Raw genomic sequence first — 27,425 nt, 5'->3', positions numbered from 1 at the left:
CTTCGGTGAACGTAGTCCACCTTCGAGGGGGGGAACCGTGCAAGAGCAATCCCCCCTGCTCCCAGGCACGCAGGTCGCCAGCCGTCCCAGCACTAGCCGCACTCTGCGGCTCCTGCCACAGGCATTTCTTGTGTGTAGTCAACCCAGCACAAAGTTCCTGTTCCTTGTTTTGGCTTACACCAAAATACTCCTTTTCACGGAAACCTCAACAGTATATTACAGACTGTAATTACATTGCCAACCCCATATAAATTTCCATTAATCAGAATGGTGATACAGCCACAAAATAAACATCTCTGCAAAGTTCCCTTGTATGTGTCCTTTGATAGAAAACTCATTTTCCCCTCCAGAAGGGCATCTCAGCTATCAAACTTCCAGGAATAAACAGTTTAGAAGATAAAGTGCTTTCACAAATTAGCAAACCTAAGTGTAGTGTTCATATCTCATAATTCTCAACTTCTTTAAAGTAGATATTTAAATATCTGTAGGCTTGGGCTTTGTTCTAGCACTCTTTCATCTTTTTCCAGAAAAGTTCATTCAATTTTAGTCAAAACAAATGAATCCAGCAGATCTACAGTTGCCCCTGCTGCTGTGAGTACTCAGAAGAGCGTTGATGCTCTGCATTTTTTTCCTCAGCTCAGTTAACCAGGGGTTGCAGTTTCTTCTCCATTTCCTATGCTCACTTTTTTCTTCACTTTTAAACAGGAAATGACAAAATTATAACCATCTTAAAGGCTCCTAATTCTAATGCCCCCTCATAATCTTTTATATAATGGCAATTAAAAGTATCTTTTTCACTGAAACAATAACTCTCAGCAAGCCTTGGAAATACAATAAAACTTCTTAGGCTCCTTTGATGAGTATGGCAGCTGCACAGAGAACTCTGCTGGGGGAAGGCCACTAGCAACATAGCATAGTTTTGTCACGGCAAATTAGTTGCTTGCAGTTGTAGATGTGCAATTGAGTTTAAACGCCAAAATGCAAGGAGTAGATACTTTATGTTATTTTCATTTTGTCTCCTCTGCTATTGAGTACTTTTCATGGTATCAAGGACATGAAATCAAATGGCTAAAAGCCAACAATGACTTCAGTTATTTACGGGCCTGGGAGCCTGCAGAACAAACTCTTCAGAATAATATTAATTTAAGATGAAAGCTCTATTTGTAAGAGGGATTCAGTTTGATATTTTCAAGCATTCATTATAACTGATCCAAAACATCTGGGACACTTCCTGCCAAGGATACTAATCTCCATACAGTTATGACAAAGTAACTAAAAAAAGTTATTTTCAAACTAAGAGGAGCAGACAGATAACTACCCACTCTAGGAACGTATTCTTGAGTGCATAAACGCTAATAAATAACTACCATTAGGAAAGGTTGTGTTGTAACACCAGATCCCTGAGTGGGATCTCCAGAGCTGGTAGGTTATGGAGCAGCCTGTCTCTTGGGAATCTCCCTGTCGGCTTGGCAGGATGGGCCCGGTGGGTGCAGAGAATGGCCTGCAGCACAGGGTGCTGCCCCGCTGCCAGGCCTCAGGCAGGCCCCCAGGGCAAGGCGAGAGACAGAGGTGGTGGGACAAAAAACAGAATATGGCACTGCTGGCTGTCCTCAGCCTGTTTCTTATGCAAAAAAAAAGATGAGATTTTGAGGAGGGGAAGTGTTGTCACAAGGAGTATAGGAAACAAGAGAGATCCTTGGAGGAAATGAGTTTAGGAACCTCCACATTGTAACTCTCTACTGGATACAAAATACGGCAGGCTTCTAAACAACTTGCTTTAAAAAATTATAAACAGGGCTACATTTTTTGTGCCTGCCAAAACCACATAAATATTCTAAAACATTGTTAGAAAAGGAGGAAAAACAAAATTGCAACAACAATAAATTATTAATCTATAAATACAGTCATTTGATTTTTAAAGTATACACACACACATATATATGCATAAATATAAATATATATAAAAACACTATCCAAACAGAAAAAAATACTCTCAAGGCAGAATCGTTTTTGAAGTTTGAGCTCACAGACAATATTCACACACATATATGTGAAACCAGCTAAGGAGGGCACCACAATTTAGAGGGAAAGAAGAGGGAGAGGTTTTTACATCTGTAGAAGCTCCTTTAAAAGTCACAGCAACACCTCTGGCAACCTGAGCCTCTCATAACTGGTAGGACTGATCATGTGCTGGAGCTAGGTTGCCTAATGACTTTTAAAATAAATCTGTGACATTCACAATTTTATCATGATTTCCCTGACTGCTGCCAATTGTAGTTACAGATCAAGAGCATTCTTCATACCACTGTGGGTTGCAATGCCAGCAAAATCAAGAAATTACGTATTTCTAGCTTTCTGGCTCCCTTGCTGCCCCAGGATAACTGCTTTGGGCTGTGAACAAAGACACCACTTTGGCTGCTGACTACAACTGCCAATAGCTGAGTATGGGTTCATCTCTTTAAAACACACAGCTTATTCTCATGCATAATTTTCAGGGCACCTTGCCCTTCCACTGTGCAACTACTGCTGACCACACACACCTATCTCCCCAAAGAAGCATCTCCTTTAAGGATACAGAAGTCAAAACACGTAAAGCTTGGGGAACTTGTTTTTAGAGATTAATTTTTCACGAGAATTCTCTCTTAGTCACAAAGTATCCCAAATCAGAATCCTCCCTTCAAAAAACAAAGACAACACTTGCTTCAGGTCTACAAGAATTTCCTTTGTTAGTCTCAAACCCAGAATTGATTGATGATGCATTCTAAAAACATTAGCAGAATCTTAAACACCAAACATATGTTGAAAACAGCATATACCGGAAACATGCTGTAATAAATTAGATAGTTTTTCCCATTAAAAATGCCAGTTCATTATAAACAAAATACTTCTAATCCAATTATAATCTTAGAAGTACTTTAAGGTTAAGGATCTTGCCCTATTAAACTTGTTTTCACTGTATCCAATCCATTTGCAAGTGATGTTTACTTTTGTAAATAGATTTCTGTCAATCTCTATATAAAAGCATCATGACTAATAGCTGGTTCAACTGACTGAGCTTAGCAGGTTGGCTTGCAATGTCAAAGAAAACTAAAACCAAAGAATAAAAGTATTCTAGAAAAATTTTCATCAAAGTCTTCACAGTATTTTCACAAAATACTTTGTTTAAACAATTGTTAAGAGTTCAAATCATTTAAAAATGATGGCTTAAAATTAGCTATGTTAAAATACAAGCAAGAAGATAAAAATCACTGAATTTGCACTGGATTAGCCTGGGAAAACTAATTCTTATGAAAAACATTAACTTCAACAGACCATACTGTCTGAAAGAAATACAAGAGTCAAGAAAGCATAAAGACCACTCAGAACAGTATTCAACATTCTAGTGCACATTTATTGGCTATATTAGTCAGGAAATAGTTTAATATTTCAATATTAAAATTGTAAGTTTCTAATAAAAATAATGAACTCTATAACAGGTTGATTCCTTTTTTCACTGAGACTAGTGCTGCTACAGTTACATTGAAGTGTAAACACTTATTGAAAAACCTAGGCTGAAACAGATGTCCACTAAGGAAGTAACAATTTCAGCTTTTGTCAGAAGAATCTACTGCGCACTAACACAACTCTTCTGTGCAAACAAGTGTATCAATCAAACAGCTTAAAGATGCAAAAAAGGTGTTTGAAGAGCTTCATCTTGGCCCCCATTTGATGTCTTTTACACCATGAAATTGTCTTTTCAAAGCATGGCTATCTGCCCACTCAGCATTTAGAAATGAGTCGTCATCATCCTCTTCTAGTTTCTGTAAACAGAACCGACAGGTTAAGAAGTCAGTGATGAATGTAACCTGCGCTTAACGTCTGCAAAAGCTATATGACACACACAGTAAAAAGGCACTGTTACCTTAAGTTCCTCCTGCTTTTTGTAGTAATACAGCATCATCTGTTTTTGCTCTTCATGACTAACTACAGGCTCGCGTCCTGGAGCTCCTTGCCCCTTCTGAAAGAGAAACAGTAAATTTCATTTGTGATGGCATTTGCAACACAAGGAAGAATATGAGAAGCTGCTATGCCTGCAAAATCTATGATAGCAAAATCTTTCTTCAGACAACAGGATTTCTCAAACTTAACAAAATCCTGCAGGACAAGAAAATCAATGTTAAGAAACCTCTGCTGCATTCAAGTGAAAATTATTCTTTCATCTTAGCATCTCAATCATTTGGTTAGTTTTGTGGACACCAATGGGAGCAGCAGACAGGACTACTGAGCATGTTTTACTTAAACTTCCACTCTAAAAGACGATGCAAATCTCTCACCTTTACGGCTTTTACAGTTGTCTCAGGATGGGCTCATCCATCTTTAACTTCTGTGCTAATATGTACACCAGATGGCATAAGGCTTTGTAAAGCCGGGAAGGAGGACAGTCACAAAACAGTATAGTTACTACAAATAAAGGAACTTTTTTTTTTTTTTTTCCAAGGCAACTGTCCTCATGGAAGAAATGATGCATACAGCAGAAAATAGCTGATGACAGCTATTGTCAACAATGGCAAACAGAACAGTTTAAATGGGGATGATGAATCCTTTCTGGAACAAAAAGGGTCTGAGGTGGTCTAAATTAGCTCTCCAACCCAAGAATGCAGGCATCCATCATCAGATAAGAAGAGGCAGAGAAACACTGTACCACTTTGCATTCTCTGAAAGGGACCATAAACTAATTAAACTGTAAGACAACTTTCCAGGGAGCCTATACTTCAATGGCTGTTGTGTAGTCACACAAGTTTTCAGTCACCCTGATATGAAAGAGAAAACAGCTCTGCTCTGAAAATGACAAACACATAAGCCTCCTGATTTAGCTTCAAGGAATTCTATTACAGACACTTGCAGATAATAAGACCTGCTGTGGCCATCAACGCTTGCTGCGGCAGAGCAGCTCTCGCTGACACGGAAGTGAAAGGCAGCTCTAGAATAATTCTGAGCTATGGATAAGTACTCTCTGAGGCATTTGTCATTCACAAACACACCCCTTGAATGTGATTATTTATACAAGAACAGGGTGAACATGTGGAAATACTTTCTGACAATGCTCTGAAAGCAAGTTAAAAAACATTCTTCCCTTCATCATGAGGTCACTGCATATGGCATTCTCACTAGAGCTGAGCAGAACTGCATAGTTACTACAACATCACTTTATCCAAAAAATAATGATCAATCCTAATAATTTAGTACTTAATTCTGATATTGCAAGAATATGATCATTGTTGCATCAGATGCCACTGTATGCTTAATGACTGGCTTTTGCTAAAGCATCAGAGGCCTATAAGCTGAGAAGCACCAGGAGGTCTTTGCAGCATTTTTGCTCATTACTAGGGAGGACGGCTCAGGTCTGTATTCACAGTTCCTACAGAAGGTCTCATCCGTTTTGCCATCTTTGATGGCTGGACAGTCTGATTTCTTTGAAGAGTTCAGCTAGTAACTTTGGGTGCAGCCAACAGGACAACTGGGTGGCACAGCCCCAGCAGCTTGTTTTCCCTTCTAGCTCCCAGGGAGCTGCCACTGAACTCTTTCACAACATGTGTCCTCTTGAAGAAACATGTCCACACTTCCAAGGCAAATGAGACAGTCTGAGGACATGCCGTCAGGAAGACTCAGTACATCACAGGCAGGAAATCACTGATATACAGACACTTTCTTTCAGACAAAGAACAGACATTAAAGGGGGAGAAGAATCCACACCTCATATACACAAAGCATTAAAACTGATTTTTAAAGGCCAAAAGGTAGAGAGGAAAAAAACAAACATTCACAAAGACAATTAGAAAAACAGCACAGATTGAATGAATGGGTCTGTTCAGTTGCTGTGGATACTGAGAAGCAATTGAGAGCTGGTCAAGGTTCTGACTGGCTGTACTTAGGGTATTTTTAAATCTTCATTCAGACATCTTTGCTGTACTTTACAAAAGTACTATGGAGTAAGTAATGACAATTACAGCATTTAACTGATGGGCAAAGGAACTAATAAAAATACTTAAAATATACTAAATTAAAAACGTAAAATAGGTGTACAGTTTTAAGACACTCAAGCTGCAACTAATCTAATTCATTTTATACACCTACTGCCAATCCTCTTCCCTGGAGAATTAGATAGCCACGGATGAATAACGTGTAAAGAAAACTTCCAGCAATACTTACTTTTTGTATCTTGACAATGATAGTTGTTTTCTCATTTTTGCCTACATAGTCAGAGAGCAATTTTGTTTCTTTCAATTCCTTTGCTGCCCACCATAATTGTGCTTCTGATTCTTTTATAACTTCAAGTCCAGCCTGTGACAAACAAATACACAAGGTGAAAGGGGGGAGAAATATTTGCGTTATTAAAAAAAAATAAAAAGAAAAAAGAAAAAGAAAAATTTTGTGGGAAAACCTTTCTGGAATGGCAATGTGATTCATCTGATTTTACGCTCTACTTTGTGACACCTTTCTCCTCATATCAAACTACAGCAGTTTTGTTCCCTCGTTACAATGTTCCATTCAATCTTGATGTAACAGAAACTCTTTGGGCAATAAATTCTCAATGCTGGCATTACAAAGAAAATACAAGCTATTTACAGTGGGTCCCAGATTTACCTGAACTCAAATTTTGTATGGAACATTGGGGACAAACTTCATCCATCTCATTTTTAGTTAAGCTATTGATGCCTTTTTTTTAAATCTATCAAAGATATTAAGCAGAATTAGCCATGCACATGAAAACAAGTAGCCTGAACTGCTAACATGGAGAACAGCGTAGCATAAATTTAACCCAGACACCACATATAATCCACGTATAACATACATGAGTTCCTGACAAGTCTTCTTTATCTTCAAACTCCATCCTAACTGGATCATGTGGAGGCAATCCCATTGGATACACAATCATCACAGCCCCTCGGAGCTGGTCCAACGCATCTTTCACCATCTCCATATTAACACACACATTGGCCTGAACTTGTTTCTGAAATACAAGCAGACATTGTTGTTAAATTTAAAAGAATACGAAGAAAGAGTCTGCTTTGTAGTCTGTTCAAAAGTTCATCAGTGCGATATTTGAGCAAAGCTAACAGGCTGCACAAAAAATATTGTGAGTACAAATTTTCTCTTTTGAATGCCGATTTCTGAATACATCAAAACATCCCCCCCACTCACACACACACACTGTTTAAGTTGCTTACAATGGCAAAAAATAGAGATCTCAAATATCCATTAAATTGTGCAGGAGGAATTTAATAACAAATGTCTGTGGAATATAGGCGTTCAAACAAGTACACATATGACTGTGGAAACCGGATGGGGAATCTTTTGATCCAAGTACTTGTGATTCATGAACAGGATACAAAACAGTCAAATTCAAGTGAGGGCTACAGAAGGGGCCTCAAACCTGAGACTTAAGTGAAAAATAGAGCACACATGAGCAAAAGAGTAAAGCATGGCTCATGCAGAGATCTTTAAGATCAAATACACTTGAGAACATTCCAACCCATTCTGCAACAGATAGAGAAAAAACAAGATGCAGCTGGAAGAGGATTATTAAAATGTTTTGCTTATGGATTTAACAATTTAATATTTTAATAGCAAGGTTTATAAAAGAAAAAGAGACTAAGAGAATGTTGCCTCCTTGTGGACATTATTAAACTAGTTAACTGGCAAGTACAATACTTTTCTAAACTTCAGATGATCCATTTTTTTCCTAATATATAGGCATTTCTCCATTTTCATCACTATAAAAATGACAGCTTTGCTTTGAAAACTAACTAACCCTCAAAGTGAGGTGATCACATTTCTAGGCATTTACTTAAATGTGTGGGGCAATCAACAACAGAAACCCTTGTCTAGCTCTCACACAATAGGACTTGCCAAAGCCTCTTCACAAACTTTCTTTTAATTTCATTCACCAGTGAGCTGCAGCAATTTCTGGAGTGCATGGGCATGCAGCGTAGCAATTCTGTAGAGTAAATGCCAGCATGGTATATAGTTCTAAGTTTCAGCCAGGCAAACCTGCAAAGCAGAGACCAAATCTGCAGTCTCAGAACAGTAGGCTGAAATCCTGCCAAAATTCAGAAAAGGTGTGTTGCAGCTCAGCACACTGGAAGCACTGCCAGGTGACAGGGCAGCTTCTCTGCTTACCTCCAACAGAACCACAAGGCCTGTGGGGACCCGAGCAGCTCACTCCAAATGACTGATACAACACTGATATCAGCAATGAAACTGTCAAGAAGATCAATCCAACTGCACAGGCAACAGCAAAAATCCTGTAACTTTAGCTATTTGTATACCTTAGTTCAAAGCTGCTTTAAAGTTCCACTAACATAAATTCTCAGATTCCCTACAGGGATGGGAGGAAAAAAAATGACTTACAAAGGTTTACAGGAAAAAACAGATTTATAATAAATATTTCATTTGTGCTTCAAACTGAAAGCTGAGACACAATACAGAATATCTAAATATTTCATAAAGTTCAATAGTTTAGACCACAGTCCCATCAGGGCATCCTCTCATGCTTATCTTTAAGCACACAAACTCATTGAGACGCAGCAGGCATCCAAGTGCTTGTAAGACCAAGGCCCAATCCAAGAGATTAGAACACATTCTTCGATTAATTACACATAAAACTCAAAGACTATGTTAACAAGCAAAAGGCATTTGATTCCAGGAATATCACAGAATGTAGTTAATTTTTCACTAGAAAACCTGACAAACATTCACTTAAAAAAATGCATCAATAGCAAATTAAGAACGTGTGGATAAAATTAAATGCAATTTAATCATTTAGTGTGGTCTAGGCTGCCAGCATTCACCTGGAATTTAATACCTGATTCTTTAACTTGTTGAACCAGCCTGCCAAAAGCCATTAAGAAAATGATTAACAGAATCATCACACTTTTTATTAGACTATTTACATCACTTCATGACATTATTCAAAACTGTTACCCTTGGCACTGAAAAAAGTCTATTTTTTCTTAAGCAGTCCAACTACATAGTACCTATTTAAAAAGTTTCACATACCACATGCTGCTCCAGAAAACTTACCTTAGAGATTAATGCCTTAGCTTCCTCTATTGTCTTTCTTATAACTTGCTGCATTTTTTCATTTGGAGCTAAAAATAAGAGATGTGTGTTCAATAGCCTACATTAACATTACTTGGCATAAAATCACAGCAAACAACCTGTCCAGGTTACTGTCCACTATAAGCAAATTAAACACTATTAAATCGCAAACAACAGATGCACTACTAAGTTGCAGTCAATTTACTAGTCTCATAGTTCATTACCATATTGCTTACTAGCCTAAGAAACAAAATAATTTCTCATGGGATAGTTACATTTATCTTTCCAAGAAGACATTTGACTGGTGTTTGGAACTTCATTTGAGACAAAAACGGCAGATGTGCTGTCAGCAGGGACAACAGGTTGGAGTTTTCTGACTTTTTGTAATTAAAATCTCAGTCTACACAGCAGATGCAGTTTCACAAATACAATACACACTTTATACATAATTACCTATTTTTATCCACTAACAAATAAATGTCAGAGCACAACTATAGGTAAAAGTGGTACTATCCTTACGCTAAAGTTGCTTGCAAATTTTTACTGTAAGGCCCTACATTAAGCTTACAGCTCTGCCAAACTCTGAACCAAAATTCTTCTGCCAGTTGCCTGCTCCAAGCCAGGCTTTGTCTACATGGCTATGCATGAGAGAGATTCAACTACTTCTGAGAACACAGTTAGGAAGGAAATTTTAGTTATAATATAAGCTTTTAATATAGTTCAGCAAGGGTTTAAGTTTGACTGGATAGTGTTTTGTGTTAGGAAAATTATTTTCCCCCAAGTAAGACACATGGAATAAGCTGTTTATGTATGCCAGGCTAAGACTGTAACTAAATTGTTCAAAGACTGCATCTTAATTGAACTGCCCTGCAGTCCATGTCTAAAGAGCTGCCTGCCCCAACAAGTGTTGTCGTGGTGTCGGGAGCACAGGAGCAAGACAACAGCCATGGTCTCTTCTGTACTCTTGGCCCTCAGGCTCTCGACTCTAAACTGGTGGTGGTGCTTGATACACATACCAAGTACCACGGCAAAAGCACTTGGCAGAAGTATGCTGAGCACAAATAAAAGAGACAGGAGCGAGTTCAGTAAGTCAGAGTCACAATGAATGAGGAAAAGAAGAAATATTAGAAAAACAACCAGTTCACTGAGGGTAGCTTGGAGACTCTGGAGAAAAATATCACACGAGCATGCATTTACAAATGGAGAGAATAAATTAAGATGAAACAGTCAACTTTGCTTCTGATATTTATTTGCTTATTTTTGAGTTTACTCCCAAATATTATGGTTGCAAAGTTAACTAGCATAAAGTAGCATATGTGCTGAAGAGAGGTAATACTATTTAGGCTTTTAAACCAACATTATACCAGGTTCTAATCCAAGACAGAAGACTTAATATTTAAGTCTCACTGATAGTTTAGCTGAATTCTTGTGAAAACACTCACCTTACACAGCTGCTATTTGACAGGTCTATAAATGCCTTTAAAACCATTTATTTATAGGACGATTTTTACAATAATAGCAAATAAATATGGGTTGGCTAACGTGTTGGCCTGGTATGAACTGTTTATTTAATATTTACTTTTTTCTTTTGCCAGGACAGTGAAATAAAAATGAAAGGTCAAGAATTATGGTCATCATGTTCCTCATAATATCATACAGTATTTATCTTGCAAGGAAAGAAGCTCTATTTACCATGTCCATTCCTTCGTCCAATTTCATCCTTTTTAAAGATGCTTCCGCCACTGGGCACACATTTTTCTGCCCATTCATCCTTTAATTTCAGTTCTTCAATTTGTTCATCTGTCAGTCCTTGCATATTAGGAGGCAAGAAAATCCCATGCTCTGCCAGCTCCTCCATCTCTTAAAAGCGTTTAGAACACGAGATTAGAAATCTGTGTTATGATGACATACCATTTACAAAAACCTTTCAAATTATATAAAAGCAGGCAAACCTTATTGCTGAGTTTCAGATTTTAAAGATCTATGTAAATAAAATAAATAAGGACTATACATACATGCTGTAATATAAAACCTATGAATTGCAGTAACATGTGAAACTATGTAACCTGTGAAACAATGGAGGAATGCAAACCTAGATGATACTTGCTAGCCATAAACCTTTTCTTATTGGTACTTCATTAGTCGGCTTTGGCTGGCTGCGTATTTCTTTTTCCAAGTAGTTTGGTAGAATAACTTCTTTCAAAATGGAAAAACATTTTATTGTTATACAGTAATGAATTTCTTCACAGCAGAGAGAATATAGAGCTGGACTACCTGCAGCTTTCTCAGTACCACATCAGACCCAATGGGTCAGTCACACCCAGCATGAAATAAACAGAAGTCTCCATATTAATTTACATCTGATAAGGAAACAAATGTACTGGGTAGTTCTGGCTGAGACAACAAACAGAGAGAGGTGTAAATACTGGTTACCAACACATAGTCTAGCCAACAAGAACAGGGTATGGATGCAGCTTGGTCAGGCGTATCAGAAGCAACAGCAAATGGCTGCCCCTTTGCCTCAGCTACAGCATCTGACACTTGGCCTGCAGGTTAGTCACTATTTTCCTCCAGAAAAATTTATCCAGCTGTCAGCCCACAGCACAATATCCTCTCCTTCAAGGCCCGGCAGCCTCTTTATCATCATCTCATGAACAAAAGCACATCAGTCTTGCAACAGAAGGAGACATCCCAAGATATGGCCTGCTCCTGCGGCCAGGAATATGCACACACATAAGAACATAAAGGCTAAGACTACATTAGCAAGTACTGTGGAGCAAGAGCAGCAGATCTGCAGAAAGAGTTAGTGCTGAAAATCTGACATCAACATTATCTGTGTACTGTAATTTTTTATTTCAGATTAGTCTGAGGTCTAGTCTCATGCACTGAACACGCATTAGTGGTTGGAGGACATCAGGTGTAGATGGACTGCATTCTTCAGGAGAGTCTCATCTGAAGGCAATATAGTTTATGCATTCCCAGACTGATCCACAATGCAGACCAAAGCATGGTCTGTGGGGACAATAGGTTAATAGTCTTCAAAAGCACACTCCCAATCTGAACTAAAACACTAGTTTAGACGTATCCAGTAGGTATCACCACTAGACAACGGCTGCTTAGCACCCACCATAGGTTAGGCAACCCCAGAATTTTGTTCACATGTTGGTTATATTTCTACTCGTGAAGGATTTATACAGCCATGGTGGGACAGGACACCCTTGCAGCTCAGTCATGCAGTAGGCAACTCCTCAGTCATGTATTGTGGGAAGCTCAGAGCCATATGGACCTCAGAGCCCACCTCTACTAGTAAGCTACAGAATACTAAAACAAAACAAAACAAAAAAAAAACAGAAGGGGGGACTTCATGCAAGGTTTGGGGTGGCTTTGTGATCCACTGTACTCTTCAGCTTAGGTGAGGAAGGCTCAGCTGCTGTTAGCCGGGGACTTCGGCGGCACTTCTTAACTCGTGGCCAGCACAGGACTCCCGCGAGGCTGTGCGACCGAGCCGCCCTGCAGCGCCGCCCCTCGCACCCTCGCGCGTGAGACGGGGAAGCAGCGACACCCCAGACACGGAGCGGCACCGCAGCCGAGAGCCCCCCTCGCCCGTTTGGGGGGGGGGGGGGCACCAACGGCCGCCGGCGGGCCGGTACCTGAGCAGAGGCGCTGCACCTTCAGCCTGCCGTTGTAGATGCGGGCGACGAGCGGCGTCAGGTCGGCGAGGCGGTCGCTGCCGGCGGCCTCCAGCAGGAACTGGCTCTGGTCGCCGCGCTTCACGTGGAGCCGCACCATGGCGGCGCCCGGGCCTGGCGGCGGCAACAGCTCTGCTCTGCGCCTGCGCGGCTCCGCGTCCCTGGATACCGGCCGTTGGAGGGGAGGAGGGGCGGGGACGGCTGTGCCCGGCGCTTCTCGGACCCCGCACGGCACGGCGCCGCCCGCCCCGGCACCCTGGGGCCTCCCGTGCACCCGCCGAGCCCCCTCCCCGCCGGAGCTGCCAGCAACCGTGTCTCCCTCCCGGCGCCGGCGCTGCCCTCCGGCGCGTGGGCGCTTCCGCTTCCGGCTCCGTCACCGGGGCGGGGCTGTTGTCACTAGGGACTCTTAAAGGGACAGCGCCCTGCCTGGCGGCACGGGGAGCCTGCGGCTGCTGGGAATCCTCACAACCCAGAGGGAAGTGGGAGACTCGTCCCTCACGCGCAGCTCTCGCATGGCAGAAGCTCAGCCAGGAATAAGACTTCTAGCAGGGGTGACGGGCTTGAATTATTAGCCCTTCGAGCTAGCAAACCTGGACCCCCGTCGTTTAAGCAGCCTGGAAAGACGCGTCTAGAGCGATGCCTGCGTCTGAGCACCAGTTGTGCGTTTCGGCCCGAAGCGCACCATGTAGCCGTGTTCAGTACCACGCAGCGGAGGGTACATAGTAGAAATGGGTAAGTCAAAACTGTGGATTTTTCACCACGCTCTTTCCTGGCAGCGTTTGGCCAAGGACACATCAGTGCTCCACTGCTGGAGCGGGACACAGCTGAAAACGTCCATACCAAATTGCGCGGCGGCCCGAGCGCACTGGTGGCGAGAGGCTGACCTGGGGAGAAGAGCTGTTGCCACAACAGAAACAAACCCCGGCTTCTCTGTCACAGCATCACCTGTAAAAGCTCGTGAGCATAAGAATCTCAGGTGCAGCATGTTTTTAAAGACTACTACTATCCATGAAATAGATACGGGCAAGTTATTTGTTCAAATTAAATAGTTAAGTAGAAGGAGGAGTGGACGTGACAACAAATACAGGAATGACCATGGCCTCATTCAAAAGCCAGGCAGTGAATTACCAGTGAATTGGCCCTGTGTGCTCTTGCGGCCTGGCAGTTTTGCAGAGAACTACAGTGTGTCTCATCTGTGGATAACATCACCGCCTTTGCGTTTGGAGGCTTATCTAGTAGCTAGGGTGTCTCCAAGAACAGTGAGGTTGGGAACTGTTTGCATCTCTGCTGCACGCTTCCCAGTGACTACGGCCAAGAGCCTGCATGCCTCTGTTCCCCGAGTCCTCAAAGTCCTCTGGAGTTAACTCTAGTCTAGAGACATCTAGTCCATATCTAGCTCTGGGTATCTAGAGCTACCTCTAGAGTGATCTCTACTTCACAGAGATTATTGTGAGCAATGAAAAAGGGCCCCAGGGAAGTACCTAAGAAAGAGAGAAACGGTAAGTTCTCAAGGGCAGGTATATTTATTTCATTAATACAACACCGCCTTCCACAGGGTATATATGGAATGTTGTATGCCATGATTTTCAATACTGCAGTTTTGTAAAGTATACAGTCATAAATATCGTGTGCCACAAGCTACAGAATTGTTACATTTAACAGAGCAATTTACCACAGGGAACACAGAATTCATGAAAATGTGTTGAGCATTTCTAATTGTACTTCTTAGTATTTTTCAGAGCTTATGCTAGTAATTATTTTTGTTAATACACATTACAGTGGTTAGCTATATATATACACACTACATTTTTGGAGCATTTTTTGTGATCTTTGCAGTACTTTGCTGTCAAACTCCATAATCCTGTAAAGTGTAGAGGTGCTGTATACCAGGTACATTTTAGACAATAGTTTTTAATCACTGTAATTAAATATTCAACAAAGAACATATTTATCACATAACTCCCACTAGCAAAAAGCTCCCAAAATAAAATTCTTTTGCTAATGTAAGAATATACCAAAACACCAATCACACAGATGTTAATAGCAACAGTTTAAAACAACTTAATCACATACTGAAGCACAAAGATTATAGTGCCACTGCTGTTTAAAATGTCCAAATACTGTTTAATGACTGGAACAGAAAAAAGCACAATATAAAACTCACTATAGTAACTTCCCTATCCACCTGCAGCTCGTGGCTAACCATATACTGTTAAAGGAAGAGTGGATTATTTTATAAATAATGTTTTGATAGCATTTGAGAATTTAAAAAAGTACTGTCATCATGTATTTTGCTACTATAAATATAAAGCGCGTATGTTGTGTTTCAGTCACAACTTCTGCAGAATCAGTACAGTTTGTTTGCAAGTAAGCCACTGAGTGTATGCATTTGCAGTCCCCCAAGAGATGACAACACTGTGATGCACTCAGCTTTTGATGAAAGTACACAACTGCATATGTAAGTTATGTCCTAAGATACTGTGAATTGTAAAGAGAACTGCAGGTTTTTTTAGCATATGTAAACAGAGCTAAGGAAATCAATTAAATTGCCTCAAGATAACAAAATATCACATTTATGTAATTTAATGTGTACTTCAGAAAACCATAAAAGCAGAAACAGTTGCATCTTTGTAGTATAATATGTAGAAATGTCACTCAGCCTTCAACGCAACGCAGCACCACATGTAGGTTGTTACTGCCTCTGGGGAACGAAGGGTCACTGACTTAGCTTAACCACAGAAGTGACAGAATGATACTGTTCAACTCAGAGGACTGCTGTTCTCCTGTTTTCTTTGAAGGCAAGATTTGAAGATACAGCAGTAAGCCTAGTAGACATGGGGCAGACAGCCCAAACATACAAGATGACTTTCTCCATCTTCTGATGTTGTAACAATACTGCTGATTCCCTCACCGAGGTCTTTCAACAAGACAAGAAAGCCCTTCTAACATGCAAAACAAGAGTGGGACCAACCAACTGCAATACGTTGTCTGCAACTGGTAAAACCTGCTTTATATATCAAAGCACAAGGGGAATTTTTTCTAGAGGTCAAGGGAACATTTGTATCAGTTGTTTCTAATTTATGGAAAAAATCTTTAAAACAGTAATGAATAAATGAATGAGATGGAAGAATTTATTCTGAATTAATGCTAGTGAATGTGTGTCACAGTAATATTTAAAAGCTGAAATGTATCGACACAGAAAATTAAAGTCAAATATTGAATATATTAATACACAAACTTGTATTTTGAAACTAAACTATTTTTGTTGTGCCTCGAATTCAAATATAAACCTTACAAATCTCCATAGCCTCTGTTATAAATTAAACAACTTCTAAACAATACTTGTCAACATTCAAATCTGAATAGACTTTGGCAGCTCTTTGGTAAATACTTATAAATATCAATTAACAAAATAGTAAAAAGGGAGTGGGAAGTCTACCAGGAGGGAGCCTCATTTTTTAAATTCCTCAAAGGAGAACAGAAGTGAAAGAGCTCCCTAAGCAAAAACTATTTCCAAGATTGGTATATTTTATTGAGATTAGTAGTTTTTCCTTCTTTTTTTCTATCCATTCAAATACTATTACATCTGGATTTCAATAAATTTCAGACAATTTTTTTGTGCTCTACCATATATACATATTCAAAATTTATACACAAACAATAGTGGCTGTTTATGAGTAGAGTTAAGTTTCAGTGCATTTGACAATTAGTTATTGCACACAGAATAATCTCAAATGCCCAATTATCCTACCGGATAAATGTAGCAACAAATATAACCTCTTATATTTTTGAACATCTATCTTTCTGTAAAATCTTGTGTCGGTGACACCTTAGGTGCCGAAGAAGTGAAAGGATCTGCAGGGGATCTGTTGCTGGTTATTCTTGATGGCATAGGAGGTGCAGGTGGTCTTCTCGCTGGCATTGTATAGAAGCAATCAGTAGAACTTTTATTCCAGTCATTATCAAAGTTAAAGTCTGAGCCAAGAAAAGTATTTTGTTCAGTGCCCAGCAAATCTGGAGATCCAGCTGACTTCCTGGAACTGATTTGCTTAAAATCTGGAACACTTTTAGATGGCTTTAGCTTTGCATTGAAATTCTCCTCCTCCTCCTCAAACGTTACCCATCCTTTTGGCTGTACATTTTTTTCCATGAAAGACCTACTTTGCAAGCAAAAATTGTTTTCAAATACATCAACAGAAAATACAGGCTTGCTTGTATTACAAGTGGGGGGATTTAGAGAGGGGAAAGGATTGCAAGCGGTGTGTCCTTCTAGTAAATGTGAAGTTATTTCAGATTCTTGGGTTTCTGTTCTAAATGGGTTTCCAGCATTAAGAATTCTTTCAGTGAACGGATTTGTGCAGTTCAGTCCAGTAACAAATGGATTTGGAGAGCTGTGTGTATGTTCCTGGGATTTGTTAAAGGTTGGAATAGGAGGCATTGCTGGCATGCAATTTATAGTATTCAAAGTATCAGCATTTCTTTGTGTTGCAGAAGGCAACTGTATCAACTCCTTTTGGTTTAAAGTTGGAACAGGTGATGTTCGAACAGATGTCTGCATCTTTGACACAAGCAGCTTAAATGACAAATCTTCAAAGGGGTCACTGTTTAACTGTGTTTCAAGCTTAGTGCCATAGGTTCCATTTCTTTTAATCTGGAAAGAAAGAAAGATGCTTAGTAAGCATGTGGCTATTTTTTTAAGATTCTTAATAACTCCCCATTTCTCACTGTTCTATGAGAGGAAAAGCAGCTCTTAGTCTTAACCTGAAACTTCAGTACAACTTGGTTGTAACTTGCACAATGCACTTGTAGTAAAACAGTTGCTTCTTTTCTGGAAAAAATTAACCCTTAACTTCTTTGCTGAAGAAAAACGTATTAGTTGTTAAATGCAACTTTCCTCTTTATTGGTCGATGCAACTTGAATCTACTTCATGCAACTCAGAATTCTAGTTACAAGCACATACAACATATCTGAAAATCTTTAAGAAACTTGGATAATTATGCTGCATTCTAAACAACTGATAACCGAGCACAGATAAAGAGTAAAAAGCTCTAGTTTCACTGTTTGAGATTTTATAAGACTGATGTTACAAGCAATTTTTAAGCATCACAATGAAAGGAAAAATTAGTGTTATTAGTATATGCAATTTAGGCATTTTTACGTAGACATATGCATTTGTAGGTATCTTCTGTGTTTCTTGACACGTGAAGCTGCAATCATCAGCTTTGAGGATGTGGCTTTTTTTAAAAATAAATTATATTTTAAAATGGCAAGTTATCATTGTTTAGAATACCACCAAATGGAGAAAACACCGTTTTCTCCATGCAACTTCCTCATCTTTTAAAAACAAAATATTACTGTTTTCATAAATTTCTTCAAATAACAATGCAACTTTTATACCTTGCTGCAACTGATCAAAGAGGATGAATATCCACATTTGTTCAAGTAATCATACTGATGGAACAGAGTTTGAATTTCCACCTTATTAAACTAATGCAAAGCAATTAAACTTAAAATAGCTATTATTTTAAATTTCACAAACAAATCCCTCATTTTAATGCACCGCTTCAATACACCCAAATATTTTGGATTTTTAGCATGAAAAACATGCCAACTAATGTTTTGCTGAACTGTGATGCTAGCTAAAACTATTAACTAAAGTACAATATTATGATAGTTTACCCTGTCTTTAAACATCTTGTTTTTACTGCATTTACTGTGAATAGTTTAGAGCACGTCTCTACATATCCACTTACTACTTACATGCTTTAAAGACACTCAGGCCTAATAAAAGTATTGGAAGTTTTTCCCAATGTACCTATCCCAGCAGTTTTTTTTAATTGCAGTTGTAGTCTGAGTGGGTTGGTAGTAGGAACAAAGTAGGCTGCATTTGCTCTGGAGGTCTTGTCAGAACGACAGTGTCAGTCGCACGCATCCCTGGTGCTACTGTGTCAGAGAGCTTCTAACACAGATGAGGCCTAATATTACCAAATCATAAATATAAAAATGCGTATATTGAACTATTTTATATATATAATAGGTGTTTTGGAAAATAATATTAAAAGAAAGGTATCAAGTAACTACAGGGGAAATGTAAAAAACTGGACTGTAGCATGAACATATATCAAATGTAACTTGGCACAAGCTTTTAAAGTCTTATCTTCATTAATCAAGTAATCAGAAAGTACAGAATTCCAAAGTAATTATGAATCCCAACTGCTCTTTAATTAAAAGTAAAAATTTGGTCTGAAAAGATCCTGGAACCAAATGCTTTTAAATTGTCCAAAGTATAATGGCTTCTTACGTGTAAAAAAACAGTATATTTTACTTTGGGTAAAAGTAACTTCTTTATTCTTTGAGAAGGGTGAAACATGGGCTTTATTCTGAAAAAATTTCAAGAGTGCAAATGCACCAGGATTCATTTGTATTAAGGAGATGTTAATTCCAACACCTACTCATTTTTTCCAAATAGACTCAGATCAGCAGATTCAGCAACGACTAAACAACATATGTAAGATTCCAATTGTTTCATAAAAGATGATGAAGCAAAATATTTGTTACGGTGCTAGTAAATACAATTAACAGTATCAATTTTTATTGCATTATGAAAAGAAAAAAGCAAACTATGGTATGATAGTCAATTCATTAATGTGGACAGGTGATTTTGATGTGGATGAGACTGCAGATGTATGAAAACAAGATTCATACATCTTTACTGCTTGAATAGATGGAGACCACATACAAGATTGGTAAATAGTCAGATACCTGTTACCCTGATGGTTGCTCCTGCTTGTGAGAGAGAAACAGACATCAAAGGAAAGAAAATTAGGAAGAAAATCCAAGTAACAAATCAACCTCATGTTAAAAATATTTTAAGCTCTAACAAAAACATTTTTGGGGATATGAATACAAAGCAAAAATATTTATTATGCAACACACACTATAATAAGTTTTAAATAACTGTTGTATTCTACTGCAAGATTTTATAAGCTTTACCTTTAAGAATCAACAAAACACCTCAGGCCAATTCTAATGCTATTTTTACACTGACGTTCATTGGGCAGATGACTTGTGCTTGTTTTTGAAGACTGATTCTAAGAATTTGTCTATGTAATTCTAACCATCCATTAATAGAAAAGCACTGTGGCCCTTATTCTGGGAACTGTGTTGGTACAGTCACCCATGTGCAGTAATAGTTTCAACCTGAAAAGCTGTAAGATTTCTCTATCAAAAAACAAATTCCCCTTAATTTACAATAAACAAAAATCTCCCCATTTACAGTTATTACTTTGCTTTTTTAATTGCTTTGTAATCTACAAAGTCCTGAATATTCACACTGTGTACCATGAATTATTTTTATAAGGAAAGATTTAGGTTCTTAAATATCACAGTCAAGCTTTGAATCAAAGGATGGGCTTAGAATCCATTAACTCTCAAAAGATTTTTTATTTCTTTAAAGGCCTCTTCTCAGAAAACTTCATATTTACAAATGGTAGTCAAGAAATGAATGAAAAATGATTTAACTGAACTCTGAAAAAAGGAAATAAAACCCCCTAAGTTGGAGACAATAAGTGAAGCTCAAAGTAGGCCTTATTTTTCTTTCTTGTGAATGCACAGCCTGTGTTAATTAAAGAAATGTGATTACAGAGAAAAGGATAGCTACTTTTAAAGTAACTGTTTTAGATATTGTTAACAAAATAGCCACAGCATTATGCAGATCAGAAAACCTGTTTAAAATGTTTTCAGGATATTTTTGATTGCTGTGTATACACACAGATAAATGTAATTATCATAATAATTTTCAAAGAATAGTCTGCACCTCTTTCACAAACCCATCCATGCTTAAACTACATTTAAAAGGTATGAGACTTTCAAAAGTGACACAATGCAATCTGTTTCTACTTAGAAAACTAGTACATTCTCCAGTACCTTGTGCCTCCATATGTATTCTCTACTGGCAACACTTCCTACTCTTTAACAAACTGCAGTCCTGATATTCTATCTGTATATTCAAAAAAATCCTCCTTTTTTTGTCCTAAGTTTCAAAATGAAGAAAGTTAACATGCAAAGAGAGAGGATCAGCAGGAAAAAAGGAAAAGCTTTTAAAGATTTTCTACAAGAATTCAAAATCCTCAACTCACTGAGGACTGAATTTGGCTGCTTCAGTGTGGTACAAAATAGATACTCACTAACTGCTTCAGTGAAAGTGCACTTAAGATACAGAGGTAAGATAAAATCTGAAATACTGACGTAAAACCTATGTAGTCGTAAATACCCATATCTGAGCATATGTTAAAAAAAAAAAAAAAACAGAAAACAAAAAAATCAAAAAACCAAATTCACTCTTCGTATAAAGTTGACACAAATCTATCAGTTTCAATGAATTTGCACTTTTATTCAAATAGTAAATAATCAATACTGTAAAAACTAGAAGCACTGGCCTTTAGTGAAGAGATTTAACCCTATATATATATAAAGTACACTGAAAACCTACTTCTGCATTTTTTAAACAGTAGCAAAGAACTATGGGTTTCCTTAAAAAAATGTTTGTTTTTTGTTTGAAAACAACACTTCAAATGGTCCCACAGCACAGAATATCAATGTTACCATATTACATTTTCAGATTATTTTGGTATGTTTTATACTTTAATTGACACTGGGGAGCAGAGAGGATAAGTGTACTTCTCTTATGTAAGGAATCAGTATTGTCATCCTTCAATGAATTATCATCAACATAAAGCACCACATACTCTTTCATGAGTTCTATAAAGCTTACTTGATGATCACCTTGACCTCTGTTAGATAGTTGCTACAAAGCGTAATTTATGCATTTGTGTTACACAGACTTAAATTACTTAGATTGTGTATTTTTCTGTACAAAGTTGTCAAATGACCACATAATTGTAAGAACAAGTTGTCCATAAGTTCTAAATCTGTCATAACAAATCTTAAGTTAAATGTTTAGTACTTAAGATACTAGTTATTCATGGACAATGTAAAATTGATTTAGTATTATCTTATTAGAGCCTGCTGACCATTGGATCCAATCTTTCAACTTTTATTTTTGTTTATTTGTTTGCTTTAGGGGTTTCTCACACATCTATGGCATTCAGTGTAAGTTGTGTTAATTTACATAAAGAAACAACATATATAAACAAGCTTTTTTACTCACTTGCTGCTGTGAAGGAACAGATTCAGAAGGCAAACTGTGAGATGATCTGCTACGAGGAGGTGGTTGGGGGGGAGCTTCCAGACTATGTGGGGTACTTGTCTGAGATGGATGTGATGACACAGGGATCAGAGGCTCTTGCATCTTTAGGGCAGGCAGTGGCTGAGTGGTGGGTTGAGAAGGTCCAGCAGCCTGAGGCTTTAGTGGTTCAGGAAGTAATGGTGAACCTGCAAATATATTTTCAGAGCTTTTTGTTGCAAAGAATTATAATGAAACCTTAAGAGGGGTATGAATGAGAATATGTGGGTGTGGAAGCATCAGACAGAACTGCAGAAGGAGGACTGTAAGAATGGCAAGTATTCATGGCAACTAGATTAGTAAGTCATCAAAATCCCATCATCCCATCATATCTACATTAAAAATGACTATTATAGATACAGTAGAGATTACTACAGATAAAGAAAGAAAACTAGCATTCAAGCGATTCTGAAATGTACTTCAGTTGTATTTAAATGTATTTTGGAAGTCACTATTATAAAGTGTATATTTTGAAATTAATACACTGAAAAAAACACTTTATCTCTAGTTTAGGAAGTGCCTTTGAAAGTCAAACATAAACACTATTCCAAATATCATGATTATGGAGTGACCACCATGAAGAACGATCCAATGATCAACATCTATGATATGACACACCAATATGCCTAGACCAGAACTCAGCAATCTGATCAAGCAGTTTCTCTTAATGGAGTGAAATTCATGGGCCTAGATCTCCTCTGACTGCTGCCTATTTATTGTGTAACGGTTTATGGTACTGGCTGATAATCTACATTAATGGAAATTGCCAAGTGTTACTACATTGAAGAACCTTCATTTCCAGTGAAATATGAAGCCATCTGCAGTTGAAGAAAAAACATTCAAAGCAGATATAGTACCTCTTGACTGTATAGTGACAGCCTAACTATATATAACTGTTATGTTGCATATTATTTATACTTCAGAAGAAATAAAACTTACCCCTTGGTGGTTCAGCAGGTTTGGCCTGAGTTTCAGATGCTGGTCTTCCCCCAGAGGGACGGACATGGCTTTGTGGAGCACTAATAACTCCAGCTCGAGGTGGAACAGTCTGAAATAGTCATTGGTAAAAAGAAAGCATTTTAATTCTACTTTGAATCTATTGCCATCTATTGCTAAATGACTTGGGGCAATTAGGACTCTGAAAAACAAACTTTGATAACAGTTACTAAGCTAATTTTTAATGCATATATAAAAACAAAGAGTATATTCACAAAACATTATTCAAAGCAGATAATTTTTACAACTGACTTCAACTTTATATTTACCAGTGCAGAGACTTGAACCCAAATATTTCAGAAATTACAACATTTATTATTTTGCCAGAATTAGTAAGTGAATTAGACCTAAGTCTGTGAATTGTGTTAAGCAACAAAAACCAACAATGTTAATTCGGGATGGAAAAGACCTAATAAGAATGCACTGATGAACTACTGTCAATCTAAACTGTAGATACTGTCTAATTTTTAGACTGTAATTATACCCTGCCATTTGCAAGCAGCAGCTACATTAAGTTTTATACATCAGAGATCCAAGATATGCATAAAAGACCATGCTTATTTATTTTTTCTAACACTCATGTTTACATTTCAGAAAAAAAGAATGATCATGAGGCAAGATAATGTTTGTAAAATTGGTTTCCTCTAAAATTTTGTCCTTGATCTACCCCTGTTTATTAACATTCCTACAAATTTTGAATAAGAATGGATGTCCTAAAAATGGTTTTCAAAGCAAACCTTATTACACAATTCTCCACACAAACATGACTGAAAAACAAACAACCCCCCCACTCCATAACAAATATCATCCTTGATCTTACTTTTACTAGATGTATGAACTGTATAATGTCTGATTCATTAGGTTTGGTTGAATCCATTTACAACTTGCTAAATGCTTTAAACTACCTAAACCTCTGAAATATCTCTTCCTTTTGATTGCCAAGATGCATGTGGTCATTCCTTTTCTTTTGAATGTTGAGAAAGTAGACAAAAGTATGGTGGGATTAAATCCCAAAATGTATACAAAAAAAATACTTCCATACAATATTAACCAAAAAGGAACAGAAACAAAGGTTAAAATGATCCTCAGAGGCACTTTGTGGGAAGCACAGCACTCTGTGGTTACTGTCCCTGGTCCTGAAAGTCTTCTAAATTCAATGCCATCCGAAAAAAAAACAGAAAAACAGGAATCTCAGTTTGGAAATCTGAAGGAGAGTCAAGCTAAGGCCTGAAAAAACAAGCAGATTTCATGAAATGTTTTTTTCAGACCCTCTAATTGATACTGCTTTTTTAGAAAATCTTAACATTTGAAGAGGAAGAGATGTGGTCAGCTTTGTCTTAACAAGTTACACTGGCAATTGCAGAAGTGTGGCCCTTCCTAGAAACTGGCCAGCAGCTCTAACTTTAGCCAGCCTGGGCATTGAGAAGCACAGTGCAAGAGAACAGCGTTGTTTTTTTCTGTCTTATGAATAATCTGCATTTAAGCCATTCCAAGATACTGGTTTAGTCTTTTCTATATGCCAGATGATTTTATTGAATCATTTTGATGATTCAAATGCTGAGTGGATTCCAAGTTACAGAAAAGAGAGGTAGATGGTGGTAAGTAACAGATTCTTACACTGTATACCGTGTTCTCTTTATCCAAATTTGAGAACAGTGCCTGTTGCATTTCTGGGAAAATAATGAAGTGCAAAGATGATTACAAAATCACATCAAGGACCACTCACTGCAAGAATCAATCTATTTGAGAAAAATGAATCAACAGAGAGTGAATCTGATAGTAGTTTTCAACAGTAGTTTTCAATCATTTCAATATTTTACAATACTACAAGAGAAATAGCAAGAGTAGCAGAGTACAGCTCCTTTAAGTTTTGTAAGAACTCTGATATCTCTGCACAGTTGACAATGTTCTTTTGTTTCTTGTTCTTTTAGAAGGTGGTGAAGGATTCTACATCCTTTTGGATCCTTGTGCTCTCCATCCTGCCAGTGTCATTGTGAACACCAGACCAAAGGGAAGAGCCAAATGCCTTAGAGAAGGAAAATAAAGTTCTCCAATTGCCAAGAAATTGGTAAGAAGTCACTTAAAAATTAAAATAAATTCACCAAATTTTGCTGCTTTTTAGTCTCTAAAACATCCAAGGATAAAGATGTATTATTTAAGTCAAAAAGTCCAGATCTGCCACAACAGAGGGAACAATGTAGGCACAGACACTGTGGTTGATGTAGATATAGAAAGTGAAGTTTTTTATGCTGCTGCAAAAATTCTCTCTAAAATATACTGCAAAGTCTAAACAATTATCAACAAACAATACTCTTTCTTAGTAATTATTTAAAAAGACCCACAGCTGTTGAAACACTTTCTTCCTCCCCAGTGCAAGTCTCCTACTTGCTGCTGTTAAGCAAAATAAGGTAGATTGTCTTCCATCTCTTGATTTCTTTTTTTAGGGAAGTATTCAAGCTTCCATAAATCCTTCATACAGTTCCTTCGGTTGGTTTCATAAATGCAAAATAAAATGCAGAACTAGGATTTGTGCATAGTTGAATGTTTCACTTTTTCATGATGAACTTTATCAAAATTGATTGATTAAAATAAGGTACAAAATCCAATTACACATCAAGAAATCAATATATAATATATCAACTGCCTGAGAGCAATCAACTACTCTCAGGATATACAATTCAGCATAGCAGATAATACATGTTATCATTCCAAATCAGCATGTGTTCAACAGGAACAAAACCCACAAAGAATAAGCACAGCTTTGCACTTGTGCAGTTCTTTGAACGTAGTATTATTTGGGAGCCTATGCAATGATTATATAGAGTGCAAAACAATAAAGCCAGGTTTTGTATATATACTGGAGTATTTTCAGTGAAAAGACAACAAGAATTGTGGAAGAAATTAACTCACATATGCTGTAAAATGACTAATCAATTTTGCAGTTTTCTTATGCCTGTTATAACTTACAAAAACCCACAATCACTATAATAAAATACAGAAATTTAGGAGGAAAATTATTTTAAGATAGAATACCTACTGGTCTGGTTGTGCTATATCCAGCAGTTCCTGCACTTGAAAATCCAGTTGAAGGTGGAGGCTGACTACGAGCTGTAACAAAGATATTGGAGACGGCTGACTTAGAACATATGTCAAAAATCAACTTTTCTATATTATTATTATTACAAAGCATGTACCTGTATTACCTAAATTATCTTTTCTTTGTGTTCCAGGACTTTTTTGTGCTTTGAGCATGGAAAAAAAAATCAGATTATCTTTGTTAGATCAGCTACAGACTGATATTATATAGTAATGATACATTATCGCTAATGGAAATGGGAGCAAAAAGACATCATTAGTGACTTTTTAAAAGTTGTTACAGATTAAAGTCCACTCATAAGCTGAACTGTTACATTAGCACACTCTTGTCCCATGGTAAATGTGAAGTAATTTGACCCTTCTAATTACGAATTAGTATTTGTTGCAAGCTGAAGATACCCACGTGTACAGGTACCCTGTTTTCTGAACATTTCTAGAAGAAGTTGTTTTCTTTTGTGGTATATTCTTCAGATATTCTAACAGCAATCTTTAAAACAAAGAAATCTGATATAACATGCTGATTCAAAAGAAATCAGGTGATCAGTATAGTGCACCTGTAACTATACATAGTTTAGCAATCTACAGGGTCTATACCAAAGTTCCTGCACCTACTTTCCTTGTTTATGGGACAAATGCATTATAGTACCAACCTCAGCATTTACATGCTGATGCTGATGACAAACCTTGTATGCACCATTCATGTCGTGAAGTGCAAGATATGAAAAAGGTACCTTTATTTCAGACAAGTGCAAAATTTTTAACAAGCAAAAGAGTTTGGGGTTTCTGGCTTGTATTTCTGCTGTCTATGCATGAGGAAGGTAACATCAGCACTTCTGTTACAGTAACTGAAGGAATACTCTGTGGTACCTAAGAGACTTGGTTTACCAAATCAGCTCCCACTTGTCAGACAATGGTGCCTTATTAGAACTGGATACAGTTTCTGGGTACAGTTCTCAGTAGATGCAACTTGTACCCTGAGCAACCTGCTCTAGTTCACCCTGCTTGGAGCGTGGGGGTTGGACTAGATGACCTCCAGAGGTCCCTTCCAACCTCAACTTTTCTGTGAAAATAATCATTTTGTCAATTTAGAAAAAATGAACCAGCAATATAGCCAGAATGAATTATAACTACATGGGAGATCATTTTGATGGTATAACTGTAACTATATCAGGACTTTCACTGCTATACCTATGTTTGCTGCAAAGGGTCATATTCCTGAGGGGAGGGGGAGAAACCCCAAAACACAGCTCTGCTGGCATGGGTAAAATGGGACCCATTCAGGACTACATGCTGGCTCCAGCCAGGATAACATAAGAGA

At 37.8% G+C, this 27,425-nt stretch overlaps 2 protein-coding genes across 4 annotated transcripts in view; both read right to left on the bottom strand.

Annotated features, from left to right (window-relative positions):
• Nucleotides 1-3,370: 3,370 nt before the first annotated feature.
• On the bottom strand, nt 3,371-13,104 carry CFAP298 (cilia and flagella associated protein 298). Its single transcript, XM_067299220.1, has 7 exons — nt 12,732-13,104; nt 10,774-10,941; nt 9,064-9,131; nt 6,833-6,991; nt 6,190-6,321; nt 3,902-3,997; nt 3,371-3,800 (listed from the first exon to the last, which is right to left on the bottom strand). Exons 1-7 carry the CDS (start codon nt 12,868-12,870, stop codon nt 3,690-3,692), a joined length of 873 nt encoding a protein of 290 aa, XP_067155321.1. The 5' UTR covers nt 12,871-13,104; the 3' UTR covers nt 3,371-3,689.
• A 1,170-nt stretch (nt 13,105-14,274) lies between these two features.
• SYNJ1 (synaptojanin 1) overlaps nt 14,275-27,425 on the bottom strand; it is a 69,088-nt gene continuing 55,937 nt past the window's right edge. For 2 of the 3 annotated variants that reach the window (XM_067299268.1, XM_067299276.1), the window contains 4 exons: nt 26,049-26,119; nt 22,955-23,063; nt 21,941-22,164; nt 14,275-17,421 (listed from right to left, as the gene is read on the bottom strand). In XM_067299268.1, coding sequence (XP_067155369.1) covers nt 16,567-17,421; nt 21,941-22,164; nt 22,955-23,063; nt 26,049-26,119 — 1,259 coding nt within the window. In that variant the 3' untranslated portion in view covers nt 14,275-16,566. Of the gene's footprint in view, nt 17,422-21,940; nt 22,165-22,954; nt 23,064-26,048; nt 26,120-26,214; nt 26,254-27,425 lie in introns of all 3 variants that reach the window. The other variant, XM_067299261.1, reaches the window with a different exon arrangement.

Source organism: Apteryx mantelli, chromosome 1, assembly GCF_036417845.1.
Source record: "Apteryx mantelli isolate bAptMan1 chromosome 1, bAptMan1.hap1, whole genome shotgun sequence".
Taxonomy (NCBI): Eukaryota; Metazoa; Chordata; class Aves; order Apterygiformes; family Apterygidae; genus Apteryx; species Apteryx mantelli.
This window is presented reverse-complemented; position numbering and strand designations above follow the sequence as displayed.

Excerpts from the sequence above, each read along its gene's own strand:
- CFAP298 (XM_067299220.1), bottom strand. The coding sequence starts at position 12,870 with ATGGTGCGGCTCCACGTGAAGCGCGGCGACCAGAGCCAGTTCCTGCTG. Across the intron at positions 9,132-10,773 it reads TGGACGAAGGAATGGACATG|CTCCAAATGAAAAAATGCAG; the intron begins GTAAATAGAGCT and ends TCTTATTTTTAG. Across the intron at positions 6,992-9,063 it reads CTAAGGCATTAATCTCTAAG|AAACAAGTTCAGGCCAATGT; the intron begins GTAAGTTTTCTG and ends CTTGTATTTCAG.